Here is a 16,700-nt window from a genome sequence, read left to right as displayed (position 1 = left end):
TTGATGTAGAAACGTCCAACGTTTAACTGGAAGTTAAGTTTTGTATTTACACTAACTTTGGCTTCTCTTCTCTCTGTGTTCCAGAAATACTAATACGGAGCATTTGACCTTCTAATCTCCAGAGGTGAATCTCCTGATACCAGGAATAGGAAAGAGTGCCTTCAGAACCAATATGTAGCAAATGGGTATCGCACCTCCGAAGCTCCTCCCTTGGTTCAGCGCTTGCATATTTTAAGGATCCTTGTTGCTTCAGCAGTGAATTATTCTTGTGAACTTCAGAAACGGATTTCATGTGGTGCTTGCTATACGTTGAGTCACCATGAGTAGTAATCTAGGAAAAGAAAAGGACTGTAAAGAGAAGGATCCAAAAGTCCCATCATCAAAAGAAAGGGAGAAGGAGGCCAAAGCCTCTGGAGGATTTGGGAAAGAGAGCAAAGAAAAGGAGCCTAAGACCAAAGGGAAAGATGCCAAAGATGGAAAGAAGGACTCCAGTAGCACGCAGCCTGGGGTAGCTTTTTCAGTGGACAATACGATAAAAAGGCCTAATCCAGCCACAGGTACCCGCAAAAAATCCAGCAATGCTGAAGTGATCAAAGAGCTAAATAAATGCCGGGAAGAGAATTCAATGCGCTTGGACTTATCCAAGAGGTCTATACACATGCTTCCATCAGCTATCAAAGAGCTAACCCAGTTAACAGAACTTTATTTATACAGTAACAAACTGCAGTCCCTCCCAGCAGAGGTGGGCTGTCTTGTGAACCTGATGACACTGGCGCTGAGTGAAAACTCACTCACCAGTTTGCCTGACTCTCTTGATAACTTGAAGAAGCTGCGCATGCTTGACCTGCGGCATAACAAACTTAGAGAAATCCCTTCGGTGGTGTATAGGCTAAGCTCTCTCGCCACTCTTTATCTACGCTTTAATCGTATAACTACTGTGGAAAAGGATATCAAAAACTTGTCAAAGCTCACCATGCTTAGCATACGAGAGAACAAAATCAAGCAGCTACCTGCTGAAATTGGTAAGCAATTACACTGACTGAAAATTCAATTCTGTGCTTGTGTTCAGGTTGCAGTTAAGTGGTAGTTTATGTATACATCACTGAACTTCTCCAGCTGCCCTTCTTCATTTAAAACTTCATGAAATTATGCTCTTGATCATATTGCAATGTTAGGTTATATTGTGAGTAATCAATACCTTGAATATTTATTTCTCTTTAAAATGTGCCCTTTTTCTTCATCCATCATCTTAAAATCACATGTATCTTGTTTTCATCTTTTCCTTGTGCTTTCACATATTGTGTCTTCAGAGCCCAGATGGTTTAACAACTACAAAAAAAAAAGATATAGGGGCATATTTCAAGATTTCTTTGTAAATCATTTATGAACTGTTGCAAGTTATAAACACATTATGGGCATGTTACACAGGGGTGTGACCATGGTAATACAAGGTAGAATGGGTAGCTACACGCTATTACCGTGAGCAAGCTGTTGGATGCTGTAACAGTTAATAATGTAGGTTAATGATTCGTGAAAGCCTCTACCTTTTATAGTCATGAATATATTAATACACAGACTTTTAATATATAGTGACCAAATGCTGCATGCATGGCTGATGATTCTTACGACTTTTGAATGGATATTTGTTTTTCCAAACTTAGTTACAAAAGTTTGAAAGATGGTAAAATAGTATGAAAGTGGCTTATTAATTTAAATAGGTTATTATAAAAAGGTGCTGGAATAGCTAAATGTTAAGAACTCAAGTTGTTCCTAATAGGTTCTGCTTCATGGAAAACATCTCTCTATCACACTGTTCTCAAGCAATATTTGGACAATGTGTGTTCCTCATAAAAGGGCGATTTGTCACTTAGTTTTTCCTATGTATCACCAGTTTTTTAAACGCAAGCATAGCTTAGTCCCTTTAGGGAAAGGGGAATCATAAAACTTAATGCAGTTAACTGCTTCAACTTTCTTCAAATGTGGAAAAAAACCTTGCAAAAGCCCTTGTAACACTATGAGTAATAATTCCTGTGCCCTGTTTTTAAAAGCTGATGCAGGGCTTTTTCCTGTTAGCCAAGCCAGTGCGTGAGTATGTGAAGTGTTACAAGTTGGCCCCTGTGCTCACTAATTTTGCAAAGCTTGGGAAATGCTCTTGCTTGGATCCCTAACAGATCTTTATAAGCCAGCAGTGTTTGCCTCTTTTTCCTGCACCCTGCTATGGAAGATACATAAGATAACGTGTTCCTGGTGGCAGGAACTCCTGGGCATGTCTGAAGCTGCTGATCGTGGTACCAGCAATGTTCAGGACAGACAGCTTCTGTATGTGACAACAGGAATGGAGAAAGGCAGTGAGGCTGTTAGCTGTTGGTCTGAGTCTTTGGCACAGCTGTTAGAGTGGATTCTGCTATAGCCACAGAAACACTGGTTTGCTAGGCAAAAATTAAATGGTTAATGTGGTATGTTTTCTGATCAACACGGTCTTTGTGTTGGCACGTGCATCTCGGCAATCTTGGGGATTTCCCTTGGGAGAGCTGAGGAATTGCAATTTTGACCTGTTCTGTTTAAGTCCAGCAGCCTCTTTAAACCTTTTACTAATCAAAGAATCATCCTGGAAACCATGGGGCTGATGTTCGCAAAAAAACCACCAACATACCACATGTTTCTACATATGTTGAAGAAATTGTGGCTGATTTAGCTGGCTGAGCTGTATTACACAATTATCAATACTTTACTTGGGTCTGTTTGTGGCTCAGTTTTTAAATGTAATCTAGCAAAGAGTCAGCTTCTGAGCTTCATCTGGGGATAGAACAGCGTAAATTTAGTACTAACGTATGAAGAAAAAATTTCTGTGAGCTGTTGCATTTTGGTGTTGCCCTTTTTGTAGGTGTTTGATGCTGCTGACATTATTATTGCTGCTGGAACATCTTTGGTTCTTAACAGTTTTGTTTGTTGAATTGTTATGGTTAAGTTTGCATTAAAGTATGTAATTTCTGTGCATGTTTGTTCACTGTAGTCTTGAAACAGCTCATGTGTAACAGCTTTATAGAGAAATTTAGTTGATATATGTATAATGAAGGATTTTATGTGGTTTGCTTTTTTTGCATTATTCTTGTCTTGATATGCATACAGGCAGTGTTCTCAGTTCTCTATCAAACCTGAGCTTGAGAACGTTAACTGCTTTACTTCTGTCTTTGTACCCAGCAGTTAGTCTGCCTTTATTTGTATTGTGATAATGCCCGTGTTCCTTGTTACGAGTCAGCACCTCATTGTGGAATGCATTTTAGGAGTACAAATGCAAGACAACTGTCACCCTTAGAAGAATTTTTGAAGGGAAATCACTATGTTCAACAACATCCTGTTTTATTCAAACCAAATTTCTCTAGCTGGGTTGCCTGCAATTGCATCAGTTGGAAAATAAGTTAATTAAAAGATTTCTAAGTTCAAGTAGCACAAATAATTTTAACTGCCAAGACACACAGAACAGGCATTGGAAAACCTTTCTCCTCCAGCAGTAAAAACAGATAGTAGTTTCACTTTTGTAATTGATTTCTGCTCACTCACTTTCGTGTATTTTTGTTGTCTACAAGGACGAAATGTTTGAGTTGGAAACACAGCTGAAAAATGAAACTGCTGAGAAGTGTATTTCTTACTTTCCAGTGGAATTTGTCTGTTTCTTTAAACATTCATTGCTTCTCTATATTTCACATGTGCACTTTAGAACAAACTTGCCTTTTAGGTCCCAATGATTTTAATCCCTTGTCTGTTTATAACACAGTTTCTAAATACTATATGCAAGCAAATACTCTTATCAGCTTGTAAACAACACAGAAATTTTTGTTGCTGCAAAGCGGGAAGTAAAATGAGGCCATTATCTTTTATAAAGCAATATCATGCGGAGCATTTCAAATTCTTCTTAAAAATACCCCATTGTTCCAGGGCCTAAGGCTCACATATCTGATGGTAAGCTAGTATGCTTATTCATATGTTTAAAAATCCAGTGCTTGTGTAACTCGCTGACTTGTCCAGCAAGGAAGAGGCTTGCAGCAGTTAGCTGCAATGTGTTCATGTCCCTCATCTGGTGTGCAGCTATGCGAAGAATCCTGGGTTTCTTTACTTTGTCTTTTGAGGGTAGATGTGCTACAAAAGGTTTCTCTGGACAAAAAACCACCCAGGCTTCAACCTGAAAGATGGGATGGTGCCTCTGTTCTCTCAAGGGAGCCACAGTGAGTGTGAAGGAATGAAAGTCTTACCCTGGTGCTAAAGACTGGTGATGGGTTTTGCTACCACTGAACACAAAATACCAGTTCTGTATACTTATAAAAAGGTTTTCCAGCTTTAGAACCTTACTGCTTTAAAATAAAGGCTCACCTGATTTGTAAGCAGTCATCCCATTTAATTCCGTTTCTAGGAATCTTTAGTCTCCAGCCTTATAAAATAAACTTTATTTTTCTTCTGCTCTCATTGAAAGAAATTGAAAGTGGGCTCTGGAGTCTTAAGTGCTCTGATATTTGAGACTTTTCTTCCAACCTCCAGCATATCTGTGAGTAGTTCATTTTTGTGACAATGTTTCACTGTTCTTAGATGCAGCAGTTTCCCTCTGTTGCTTACATTTGCTCTCACACTATATGTGCTGACAGCAGGCATATCTTCTCCCAGCCATTACCCAGACCACGATTTTTAATCTTGCATAAAATCTTCGTTCCTTCTGTCACCCCACTACCCATTTTCTGTATTGTCTTATCTTTTGAATGCTAAGCATGCTTGATTAATTTGAATAAACCATTTGAGATGAGAATTTCTCTCTTTGTGCTGGAGATAACACTCTGTCTGTGAATCTGGATCATATTGGAACAGCATTAGACTTATGCAAATGCTCTTGTGACCACATAAGACACGTGCACTCTCTCTTCTGTGTTCTCCCTCTCCACCAGAAGTCAACCCTGAGATCCTGGTAGAAATATACTCTTTTTTTGCGCTATTGAATTTCATAGTTTCCATTATTTTTAGTTACTTGTTTTGTCCAATGCCTCTAGCTTGCTAGGTAACCCTTGCTTTCTAAGTCATTGCTGAAGACACTACAAGATTCGTCTTGAGGGGGATTCTTAGGAGTCCCGGAGAGGTAACCTCCGTCCAAGTTGATACTTTGCTATCAGTCCTGCTGCCTGCATAGCAAGTTGTAGTTAATTCCTTGGGTATCTTGACATCATCTACTAGTTATTTTCTGCATGCTACTACATCAGACATCTTCACGGAGCCTAGGTTGACTAGACTGAGTAAAGTAAATCTTCCGTATTTTTGGAGAAAACTTAACTCTTAATGACAAACTGATTTATATTTCACTGATACTGTTTCAAATCACTTTTTATTTGTCTGTTTTCATGCCTTTTACTTTCATTCCTTTTGTTAATGTTTCCTGCTAATTCCGTTGGTCTGAGGTCATCAGAATCTCCCCTTGTTATTTCTTACAGTTTGAATTTATAGCCTTCAATCCTGTAGTAGTGTTTCTTGTTTGATGGATGACATGTAGAAACTATACTATTGGTCATGTGGTTTCCAAATAAGTTTCTAGAAATGCTTATCTAGAGCATCCACCACTTGCTGTGCATGTAGCAGTAGTGTTAGAAATAGATTCCTTTTAGGAAAACCTGAAGCTAACTCTGAAACATTTCTTAAAAGTCTGAGTGAAGGTAAAGCATTTAACGACATTTTGTTTGCAGAACCCATAGTTGGTCAGATTTTAATTGGTCCTGGAAACTGCATTTAAAGAACTGACCTGTTACTGTGTGTATGGTCTTGAGGAAAATCTAGCAGTGAACCTACCAACGCTTTGCTGCTGGGAAGTAATCTCAAGTTTGGTTCTATTTTGGGCTTTAAACTGTCTTTAGTAGTTAAACAGCACGAACTTAAATGAGGTGACTACACTGGGGGAAAAGTTACTTTGCATTTAAACCCAAAAGCTTTAGCAAGAAAGAGGAAGTGTTGTTATCTATAGTTTAGTAAATAGATGTGTGTGGTTTTGGTCCCTTTTTTCCTCTCAGAAAGCAGCACCTCTCATTCTCTTGCGTCCAGTTGCTCCATTATAGATTTCCTGTCTTTTCAATATTTAGAAGGCTTCTTAATTTTAAATAGTAGTTTACTCAACTGAACTCACTTAGTAAACCAAAAATGAAGAAATTACCTGTAATTTGGAAGAATATTCTTTTAGTAACATGGGAAGTTCAGGCTCCAGGTACACAGCAAATAATTTCTACTAGTCATTTATTGGACTTCTCTTAACACTTTTCCAGCAACAACATACGTATTGCTTCTACATTTTTAATGTGATTGAAACAATTCTAATAGACCGCATAGCAAGCTGAGGTCTTGATATGCATTGTTGTATTTTAAAATATAAATGGATTTATTTAGAATAAGATCTAAAAATACTTCAAAATCCATTTAGCTGAAAACATATTCTGAGGTTTGGGTGTTCTTATTTTCCCGTGATTAGCCAAAAGCTCTGTTCAAGAGTAGCTGGATTAGGGGAAGTTTTCATTAAGTGGCTGTGCTGATGATGTGCAATAGCTTCGTGATGCTGAAAAGGGGCAGTATCCATTCGCTTCTTCCTAGTTGCTCACTCCTGCCTCTCTCATCTGAGCTGTTCCTTGGGGAACTGATTTATCTCACTAAACCAACAGAGAAATATTAGTGGTTTTGCTACTTTTGTTATCTATTACATTAGTTGAAATCAGTGGAGTTTCAGATAAGACTTGAACTGGTGTAGGAGGAGGAGTGTAGGAGAGCATGAACTGGAACAAAGAGCAGAACTGGCACTTCTGTGCGTACTGAGCTGTAAAATCAGCTTGCCTTGCTGCAGCACACTTGTGAAGCCTCACAGGTAGTGTTGCTCACATGGTATAAGAGCATGTGAAGTGCACAGTGAGTGGTTTGAAGAAGGATGTCTGCAAAGAGCCATTGAAAATTCGTCAGATTTTATTTTCAGAATAATTTTTTCTCTCCCCTTTTCCCCTGTTTTCTGTGTCTTGTTCCACAAAACCCTGTGTAGCCATTGGAGTCTGGGTAGCATCAGCTCAGCCGTACCTTCCTGAAGCAATTTTTTGTTACGATGTAGTGAGAATTCATTGATGCAAGTTTCTTGATGGCAAAGCTACTCTATGTTGCTCTTGTGAACCCAGTCTTTCTTACCCATTGTATTCTACTTAACAATGGTGATAAATTTTCAGCGTGGATCTTGCCCAGAATCCTGCTTCTGTCTGTAGCCCTAAGCGAACTGCGTAAGACCAGGATAAGTGTATATATGGGGCTTAACCTGACTCCTTTCCCAGATCCAGCTATTCTTGTCTCAGGGATTCCCTGAGTCTGGTGCAGCTTGTCTCTAGTACTTTTCAGTAGACTCGTTCCAAGGACTTGACCATTTTTTCCCTTTAAGCTCATATAAATGCTTTACATCCTTTAGCAAAGGTCCACAAGTTTGCTTTGAATGTTAGTCTTGACTAAAAGGTCACTATTATGCGGATGCTAAATGTATATACTTACGGAGTGCAAAAGTAGAACTTACCTGTTCACTTGGCTGTTGAATCTCTAGTGGTATTCAGGAAATAAAACCTTAACAGAAAGATTTCCATGTGGAAGCTTTGCCAAAACACAGTCTGGAGGGATAATTGTGGAATTGAGTTCACAAGGTAGACTCCAGCTTCATCACTGTATCTGGTAAATTGTCCGTTCCACTGAGATCAAAAAGTTGAAGATTAGAATGGAAGAATGTAAATGCTTTGGTGAGTCAGAGAGTCGGCACGAGAGGGATGAAAACCAGAGGAACTGTCTTGGGATGAGGCCAAGCAAACGCTTCAATTTCTTAAGCAAGCCTTTTGCATTTCTTGTATCGAGAGTTTTATTGCATTCCTCCATGTTTTGTTGAAGGAATTGTACTGCACAATCAAGTTTATGATATTTTCTTTGTGAAGACAAGGTTGCATCTTATACCAGTTGAGTATTTTTGTCATCATACACAGCACAAATAGAACTAATATTGCCAACACGGTTGAAACTACATTTGTGTAGTTTCTGCAAGTTTCTTAAGACTCCAAATATTGTGTTTTCTGTCTGTGAATGCAACTCTTATTCTATGGAGAATCTGGTCAGGGCTGTTCAGCAAGGGAAATATTTTTAGATTGTAATTCAGGGAATCTGCCTACACCAGACTTGGAATGTCTCTGAGACTCTCTTCTGTTCTTCCCTTCCCCCATCTACCCAATATTTAGATCATTTGTGGTTTCTTCACTACTTTGAAACTCTTTTTTCAGAACACTTGCACCTGCTTGGTTTTCAGTAGCACAGACAGCAAACCAGATGTGTGCAGCTGCATTAGTTCATGTCTGCTCACTCCATGCTGAATATAGTGCCTCCTTATTAAATGACTTGCTAGTTGCAAAGCTTTTCAGTGATGCTCTGAATTTCATTTCCCCTTTTTTAGCCGACCTGACAATATAGAGAGCTATTTTGTTGTATTATTTGTATCTAAGAACCCCTTTTTCTGTTTTGGCAGTTTGAAGGAAACCAAGTTGTGTTCCTGTGCTTTGTTGCCATGCTAATGTCTGTAAATGTGGCGGCTGAGAAAAATTATATATTGTTGTATTCTAATAGGATAAAGGCATGAAGTTGTGAACAGAAGTGGAATATAGATATTGATATGCGTGTGGTGTGTTCCCTAGGAGTCAGAAAAAATGATTGCTTATTTGATCCAGTCTTGGTTGCTTTCTTGAGCTGCAGAAAGGGTGAAGAACTTGATTTTGGCCAACTTTAGCTTTGGTGTCTTGAGTTCTGATTCCTGTGAAAGCTTTTGTGGGAATGCACTTTTGTCTTGTCAGCTAGCCAAATTCCTCCTGATTACATTTGCTTCACACTGGCTTTAGGATAATGATCAAGTAGTCCTGCCTTTTTGATCTGCTTGCAGAGCTTATTGGGATGATGCCCCAAGTGTAATTCCAGTAAATACAGACAACTTGTTAGAAATCCAGCTTTTTTTTTCCTTTTAAATATATCAATGCTGCAGTTTAACTGTTTAAATACCTTTGTGACTGCTGAACAGAGAGATAACCACTTTCCTTAGTCTGCTCTTGCTAATGGTGGTTAGTCTTTATTGTCTGAGAGCAAGCACACTTGTTCCACACTCAAAATGGTCAGCATCCAAGATGTGATCCTAGGTTGGGCTTCAGCAGGACCCCCTGGTCCTTCCCTGCAGACCTGTTTCCTCAGTGGCTGATGTGAGGCTGTGTACTGCTTTCCAGGGTTATTCCATGCTAAGTGCAAGCCTTTGCCTTTCTCTTGGCACTTCTTGAGGTTCCTGTTGGTTTATTCTGCTGCCCACCTCAAATCCTGCCTCAAGCCCTTGCTAAGACACTTTCTTCTACAGGTTTCACATGTTTAAAACGTTGTTTGAACATGTTTTTAATTTTATTTATATTTGTTACTTTTCGTTATAAGCAATAAATGTTTTGCTGTTGTGTCTTGCTGAAACTTGTTTTAGATGAGATTTTGAGTCTTTCTTTTCAGTTGAGCTCAGCTTCTGTGTTTTTGAGTGGTTCCCATGACTAAATCCTTTTGCGCATTCTACACATCCTAAATATATTACTCTGCCTTTTTTTTACTTATATGAATATTTCAAGATTGGTACATAAGTCACTTGCGGCCATGTTAAAATTGCATTCTTTCTACTCAGAAACTCTTCTGTGTAAGTTATAGTCGTACACTAATAATTCAAAATCACTCTGACTGCTTAACTGTTCTGTTGGGCAGTTGGTGATGACAGCAAGAAGTTCAGCCTGTCACAGTGATGTACTCAGATCCTATAGAGAGGGAAAAGATCCTGAAGCTGTAAAGGTGTTTTTCATTTTTCTCTAAAATCAGAACACTTATAGCATGGTTTGGGTTGGAAGGGACCTTAAAGATCATCAACTTCAAAGAGTTTTATACACAGAGTAAAATTCGTTTGCCATAGAGAACCTAGTGAGAGATGAAAAGCTACTAACATTAGTTGAACTGTTTGTAACTTGTTCCCAAAAGCATTGCTGATTTCAGATTGTTATTCTTTACAAATTAGCTTACGACCAATGTTGTGACACAGCAGCCTGAAGCCCCACTAATATTTGCATTCTCCTCTTCCTTGTACTTTCCATAAGAGTGTTGATCCTCTTGCTGTGGCATCTGGCCCAGGATTTATCATGTCATGAAGGATTTCATAACTTTCAATCTGCTTAAGTATGGGCAGCGACGGAGTTAATCCAGTGGAAAACAGGCTTTATTACAAATTGTGTTTGCCATCCAGGAGTGTTGCCTACCGAGTGAATTAGTGGTAGGACACACTGAAGCCTCTTTGCTCTTGGCCTCTCTCCCTACATGACTGTTAATTTGTGTGTACTTGTGTATCTTTTTAATGAAGCTTTATTTGGGTTTCTAAATGGCCAAGCAGAATGTTCAGAGTTATGTAAGTCAGGGCATGTACCTTGGCCCTCTTGTCATAACAGGCTTTCAAGGTTGGCCATGTCATAGGACTATAATTCTGCCTCATTATGCAGAAAATATTAGTCATTTCATAAGGCTGGGGTTTTTCAGCTGGTATATTTAGCTTTGTCATACTATAACATTTAGTCTCTGCCTATGAGAACAACTGTGAGGTGATTGCTCACCCCACCTTTCTTAAGGCTTGTTGAGGTGCATACTTAGCTGTATTTTTAACAATGTTTTTAACTGGAAGGTGGTTGGGAGCCTTCACAGACTATTTTCTCTGAAAAATACGTGTGAATTGGCTGCATTCTTAGTCTTGTAGAAATTAAGGTTTTTACAAACTACATCATAGGGTGTAACTAACAGTTTTGTGAAGGTTATTTATAAACTGCTTTATGTATTTCGTATGGGCATTACTTCTACTTCAGAATCTTTTATTGTCAAGCCAGCTGGTACATGTGATTTCTGCCTGCCTCCTTGGCAGACTTTGAGCCTCAACTCTTTTCTCCTTTGCAATTACAGTGCAATATAGTATTAAAACAAAAGGAGGGCAAAAACCACCCCCCAAAACCCAACTAACCCCGAACTCCAGCACCTTCCTAGTTTATTTGTTTAAATGTCCTGAGGTGGCTTGTCCCTTCAATTCAGTTGCAAGTAATCCATAGGGAATCCTTTATTTATTACTGTGAGCTTTAGATTTGTCTACTTTGAACCTTACTTGCAGCAAAAAGTTACTTCATTTTGCCTGTGATTAGTACTTCCCTAAAGTAGTGATTCCCTTGCTCCAGTGATTTTGGGTGTTCCAGCAGTCCTCTGGTGAAGTGATGCAGGAGATAGTTGTCCATGTGGTGAACGGGAATGGGTTTTTCTTTAGTAAATAGCTTTCTGAGTAAGGCTGATTTTGTGCTGCAGCACATTTTTAGCTGGGGTTAAATGGATTAATATATGAAGGTGTTTCAGCAGCGTTTCTGCAGTACACCAGAAAAGAGCAAATGTTGAGTCTCTTAATATGAATAAGATCGTGAGCTCCTCACTCTTGAGCCATTTTTCTTTCTGTTCTGGAGCAAATCTTCCTCTTAGGAAAACTTTGATTTTGAGTTTCCTTTCTTATCCTGGCCAAGCAAAAATGCCAGATTCCAGTTGAATCACGGTGAAATTTATTTTTACCTGTTTTTGAGAAGCACTGCCCTCAATACAGCTGCCGCTGTTTAGACAATATGAAGGATGCATTCAGTCACTGAAACAAGCCGGCTTTACATCTGCTCCTCGGAAAACCTTTGTACAGATGGCCTTGAGTTTGCCCTCTTTGTTCTTGCAGATCATTATTTGTTGTATTGATTGTTGTGCCATGTGTTTATCCTGGCATCAGTTTTGAAAGGGCTGCTGTTGTGCTGCAGTGCACAGTGTGTCCATTCATGGGGTAAATGACTGCTGTCAGTCAGTGGGGGAAGAGCTGCCCCTGGCCTGGCAGCAGCATGCTTTCCATGGCCAGAGCAGGTCTGGTCCCACATACTGGGATGTTTTCCTTAGTGTTGGTCACGTTAACTGCAGTGTTGCTGGTACTCAGACCTTCATGCATGCAGAGCAGAGAGCCTCTCACCTAGGAAAACAGAGTTTAAGATGATAGGGCAGATGGTGCTGATTGACCACATCAGAATGAACAGCACTGATTTGTAAAGGACTAGACCTTTTTATTTTCTTATCCCTCTATTTTCCCACACTTGTCCTTCCTAAGTCACGTTGATTCCTTCCTTTCGCCTTCCCTAAAGATCCCATAGCAACTCTAACCAAGCCAAGTTGCTCTTTCTTGCACCTCAGTAGGCGTTCAAGCCCTGTAATAGCCCTCAGTCTGTGAGGCGCTTTGTAGAATCTTTCCATTTACTCACTGTGATTGGTCTCACTGTGGCCCTGGGGCTGATGATTCTCCTGGGACAGCCAGTATTTGGGTTCTTCACTCACTGCTGGTCCTCTGTGTGCTTTTACATGTGAAGATGAGTCTCTACCGTATCACCTAAACATTTTTTACCTCATTAAGCATACTGGATGAGGGTCTTTTCTTATATGTCATGGAGAACAGCAGCAGAAACGTACCGTGAGTGCTTTTTGTTGACTTCTATGCTCTCTGTGTCGTGTCTCAGCAATCCAAGTGAAAGTATTGAAAGAATTTCAGTGCCAGCAGCATTTCATCTTCTGCTCTTGGAGGCAGGGGCGGGGAAGAACATTTTGGTAAGCTACTGTCAAACTATAAGTATTATTACATCCAAGAGCAAGATTCCTTACTGAGCAATGTGAACTAAAAGCTGGATATTACAATATCCCTTGAAATTGTTTTCCTTAGGTCATTGTACTTCATGATAGGGCTTTAACTTCCACTTGATTTCTGCTCTAGTGTCTAAAACTCATTGGGCAGTCCTTGCTCTATATTAACATGCAAAATTCTTATTAAGTGTTTACCAGTGTTGCTTTTTAAAAGAGTGCCTGCATCTTTAATATAGCAATATTAAGGATGGCTGTCCAAATTAAAGCAAAGTGTTAGCTTGCCCTTAGTTATCTAAGTAAACAGACATCTCTCTTCTTTTTTTCCCTCCCCAGAATTAGCTAGTACAATGTTTGTTGCAAACACGTAGCTTGCTGTTGTCAAAGTTCTCAGCAGGTGCAAAAATAAAGTGTGGCAAATGTTGCTGCAGAAACCCAAATCTTTCTTCTACTTCAGCAGATGTAGAGTGGGAAGAGTCAAGTAAATGAGAAATCAGTGTGATGAAATGAAATTTATGCCATATTTCAAATTTGACATCATTCGTTTAGGTCTGAAGTGAAAACAAATGAAAACAGCAATTGTGAAGGGAAAACTACTGCCCCAAAGTACGTGAAGGTTTTTGAGTTACCTTAGTAAAGATTAGTGGGGTTCTTTGTTTGTTTAAAGGGAGGGATTTTGAAGTCTTCCTCAAGCTTTTCTTCCTCCTTCTATTGCCTCCTGCACTTTGCCCACTTGTGTTTGTGAATAACAAGGCACTCCTACCACACAACATTAACTCTTGCTTAATTTTTTCTTATATTTGCTTTCTTCTGCATGTTAATGGCATTGAAATGTGTGGTTTATGCAGTGCTGGGTACAGTGTGTTTGACTGTTGACTCTGGTTGCCTGGAATACATTTGAGTGCTGACTTAGGAGAGGGGAGACACACGTGGTGGAGGAGCTGCTTAAGCACCACATTTCCATCTGCCTAGATCCTAGAAAAACATCACAGTTTGGTTTAATATATGCAGGAAATAAGATCAATTATATGTCAACCATCTAAGAAAAATGGAATATGAGGCTACTGGGATTGGCTTTTTCTTTTTTTGCTGGCCTTTCACGACTGTTTCCTGATATTGTAGTGAGGATTGTGGCTACATGATACCTCCAACTCAAAACAGGGTCTGAATTCATAAGTATTTTATGATTTATTAAATCACCATTTGTGGTTATCTGCTGATCTATTGGGTAGACACTCTCTATATATCAGAACTTGCCCAAGCCAGTTCTACAGGCCTGTGGGAAAATCCTTACAGGACTGTGTCAAAGATGCAACCCTGAAGCTTAAAAATAGGCATTCGCTCCTCAAAAAGAATTTGCTACTCTTCCAAATTTGTTACTCACTGTGTCATGCTCTTATACACACATGCAGTGACCTCATCTTTACTGGATAGAGTTGAAGCTCTTCAAATAATTTGCATTAATTTCACCTCCATCAGATGCAAAGAATGTGAATGCATACACACGTATTCATGCACACATTTTTTTCTTTAAACTCATCAAGCTATTGCCCAGAACACCCTATGTTTGTCATTAAAATAGGTGAAGCAGAGAGTTGTGCCAGCTGTACTTTTAAATTAGCATGTAAATGTCAGGAATGAAACAGTTCGATGTGAAGGTGCTTTAAACTTTAAGATCCAGTGGTTTTTTTTAAGGCTTATCAGCTAAGCCTTTTATTTTAAACTTTTATTTGCTATAACTCTGCTTACATATAAAAAGATGATATTCTGCTGCCTTTTTGTGATGACTAAAAATGATTAAAAAATAGCACTCATTACTTTGGATTATCTGGACTGTCAGCCAGATAATTTTGGTGTGTCTTAATTGTTGATTTTAGTGCTTGAAATAATGAGTGGTGTAAAACCAGATCTCAAATTCTCAGAATTCAATACAGTTCGCTTAGTGATGTTTTAAACTTCCAGTCAGAAACAAGTGTGAAGTGTAGGTTTTGTACTTGTATTCCACAGCTGGAACTGTCAGAAGAAAATCAATCGATAAATAAGATTTCTTGAGAGAATATATAAAAGCTTTATCTGAGTTTTTCAAAGTTGTTGATGAGGTTTTAGATCTGACTGATGAAATGATGGTCCTGTAATGCCTTATTTTATATGTATAACTTTATGGTAGCAATAGCTTTTCTTCAGATTATCCTAAATCCTGCCTGATTCTATTAATCCCTGTGCAGAAGTCATTGTCTACAGCTGTACATTAAAAAACTTGATGTTTTGGTTTTCTTGTGTGCTTTTAGGTGAGTTGTGTAACCTCATAACGCTGGATGTAGCGCACAATCAGCTTGAACACCTTCCAGAAGAGATTGGAAGCTGCACGCAGATCACCAACCTTGACTTGCAGCACAATGAACTCTTGGACCTGCCAGAAACCATAGGTATGTGAAGATGCTGGAGAAGAGAAAATAAGACACTATTTCAAATTGTTTAGTAAGAGGAACAAATTTAAGGATGAATGTTTGGTTGGTGGCTGTAGAATAACTGATGTTCAGCTCAAAGCAGCTTCACACTTGAGTTTAAAAGGTGTGCGTATTACCTTAGATATAATTTCAAGCTGTCTGAATTACGTTAATAAATCTGGCTGTTCTGCAGTGTGGCATTGACTAAGAACGAGAGTTGCAAGAGAAAAAAATCCATCACTTCTAACTGATTTGAGGTGTTCTGTGGTTATGAGTAAATGTCTGCAGATTGTCTGACAATTCTGTAATAAAACTGAGCATACAAAAGAATAAAAGGCTAAAAGATTCATAATTGAAGTGTAATAATTTGGCAGATGGTTTTAACTAACATCTTTGAAAGAAAAATTGAACTAAAAAGATAAAGGATTTAAATGAATTATACATATTTTATGCTCTTTAGTAGAACTAAAAAAACCTTCCAAGTCCATAAAGTTGTCATATTCTAATACAGTAAAATGCAGAGGGTTTGCAACTGAGATTGGGAATAACAGACTGAAATAAACACCCTTGTGGTCGGTTTCAGAATCCCATATAGGATGAAACAGCAAAATATGACTTTTCTATTTAATTAAATCAGTTTTAAACAGATGGCAGAAAAAGATGCATGCTGTGATTTAAAAAGGCAGGAAACCAAGGCCATCATGATTTTAAGCTCTTATTTGTTACCAGAACATACTCAGAAGAATGAACATTATCACTTAAGCAATATTTAATGTTGAACATCTTGTTAATGTACTTTAACGCATAGTAAAGTGAGCAGGAGAGCGACGAGCCACTTAACAACACTCTCCAGCTCTTCTTCTAGCAGTAAATTGTTGAGTGTGGAGTTACTGTGGTTTTTTGTTGAGAAAGTTTGACTTGAGCAGCATTTACATTGATGAAGTATCCACTGGAGCTAAACTTCCTTCCTGGATTGATGATATTTTTAAATTCTGGAGATCCCACTCCATCTGGAATTTGCATCTAACCTACACAGTTCGTAAGCACAGCCTTTATTTTTGTAGCTAATTTGTAAATCTGATTGAAAGTTGTTTTACATAAAACTCATGTGTAGTTTACACGTCATATTTAGAAGCATAGTTCTTTGGATAAACTGCCAATTTTGGGAAAATTTCTCTAAGCAAGTGTGAGGTTTCCCTTGACAGGGCTTACAGATCACTATTGTTGATTCTTGTGCAGAATAGTAGGACAATTTACTAAGTTGTTTAGTGACTGGTAGTCACTGAGCTGCTCGGAGGACCATGAAAATCTTAATTACAAAATGCCACAACACTGTGCTTACAGGGAAAGGTCTTTGGGTACGAGAGGCACAAAGTTACTCAGGCAGTTAAGTTGTTTGTGATAGGAAACTGCTGACTATGCAATCAAGGTAGTTTGGACTCATCTATTTCTTCAGAAAGTTATTGTAAGCTTAGGTGGTTTCTATTGAGTCAG

General features: G+C 38.7%; 1 protein-coding gene across 2 annotated transcripts in view; it reads left to right on the top strand.

Annotated features, from left to right (window-relative positions):
- The window catches only part of SHOC2 (SHOC2 leucine rich repeat scaffold protein), a 66,974-nt gene that overhangs the window by 28,396 nt on the left and 21,878 nt on the right, over positions 1 to 16,700 (top strand). For both annotated transcript variants that reach the window (XM_080621511.1, XM_080621510.1), the window contains exons 2-3: positions 85 to 1,022; positions 15,048 to 15,185. In XM_080621511.1, coding sequence (XP_080477637.1) covers positions 320 to 1,022; positions 15,048 to 15,185 — 841 coding nt within the window. In that variant the 5' untranslated portion in view covers positions 85 to 319. The remainder of the gene's footprint in view (positions 1 to 84; positions 1,023 to 15,047; positions 15,186 to 16,700) is intronic.

The sequence above is a fragment of the Psittacula echo genome (assembly GCF_963264785.1).
Source record: "Psittacula echo genome assembly, chromosome: 6".
NCBI classification, from domain to species: Eukaryota; Metazoa; Chordata; class Aves; order Psittaciformes; family Psittacidae; genus Psittacula; species Psittacula echo.
Note: the sequence above shows the minus strand (reverse complement) of the source record. Positions and strands in the feature narration are given on the sequence as shown.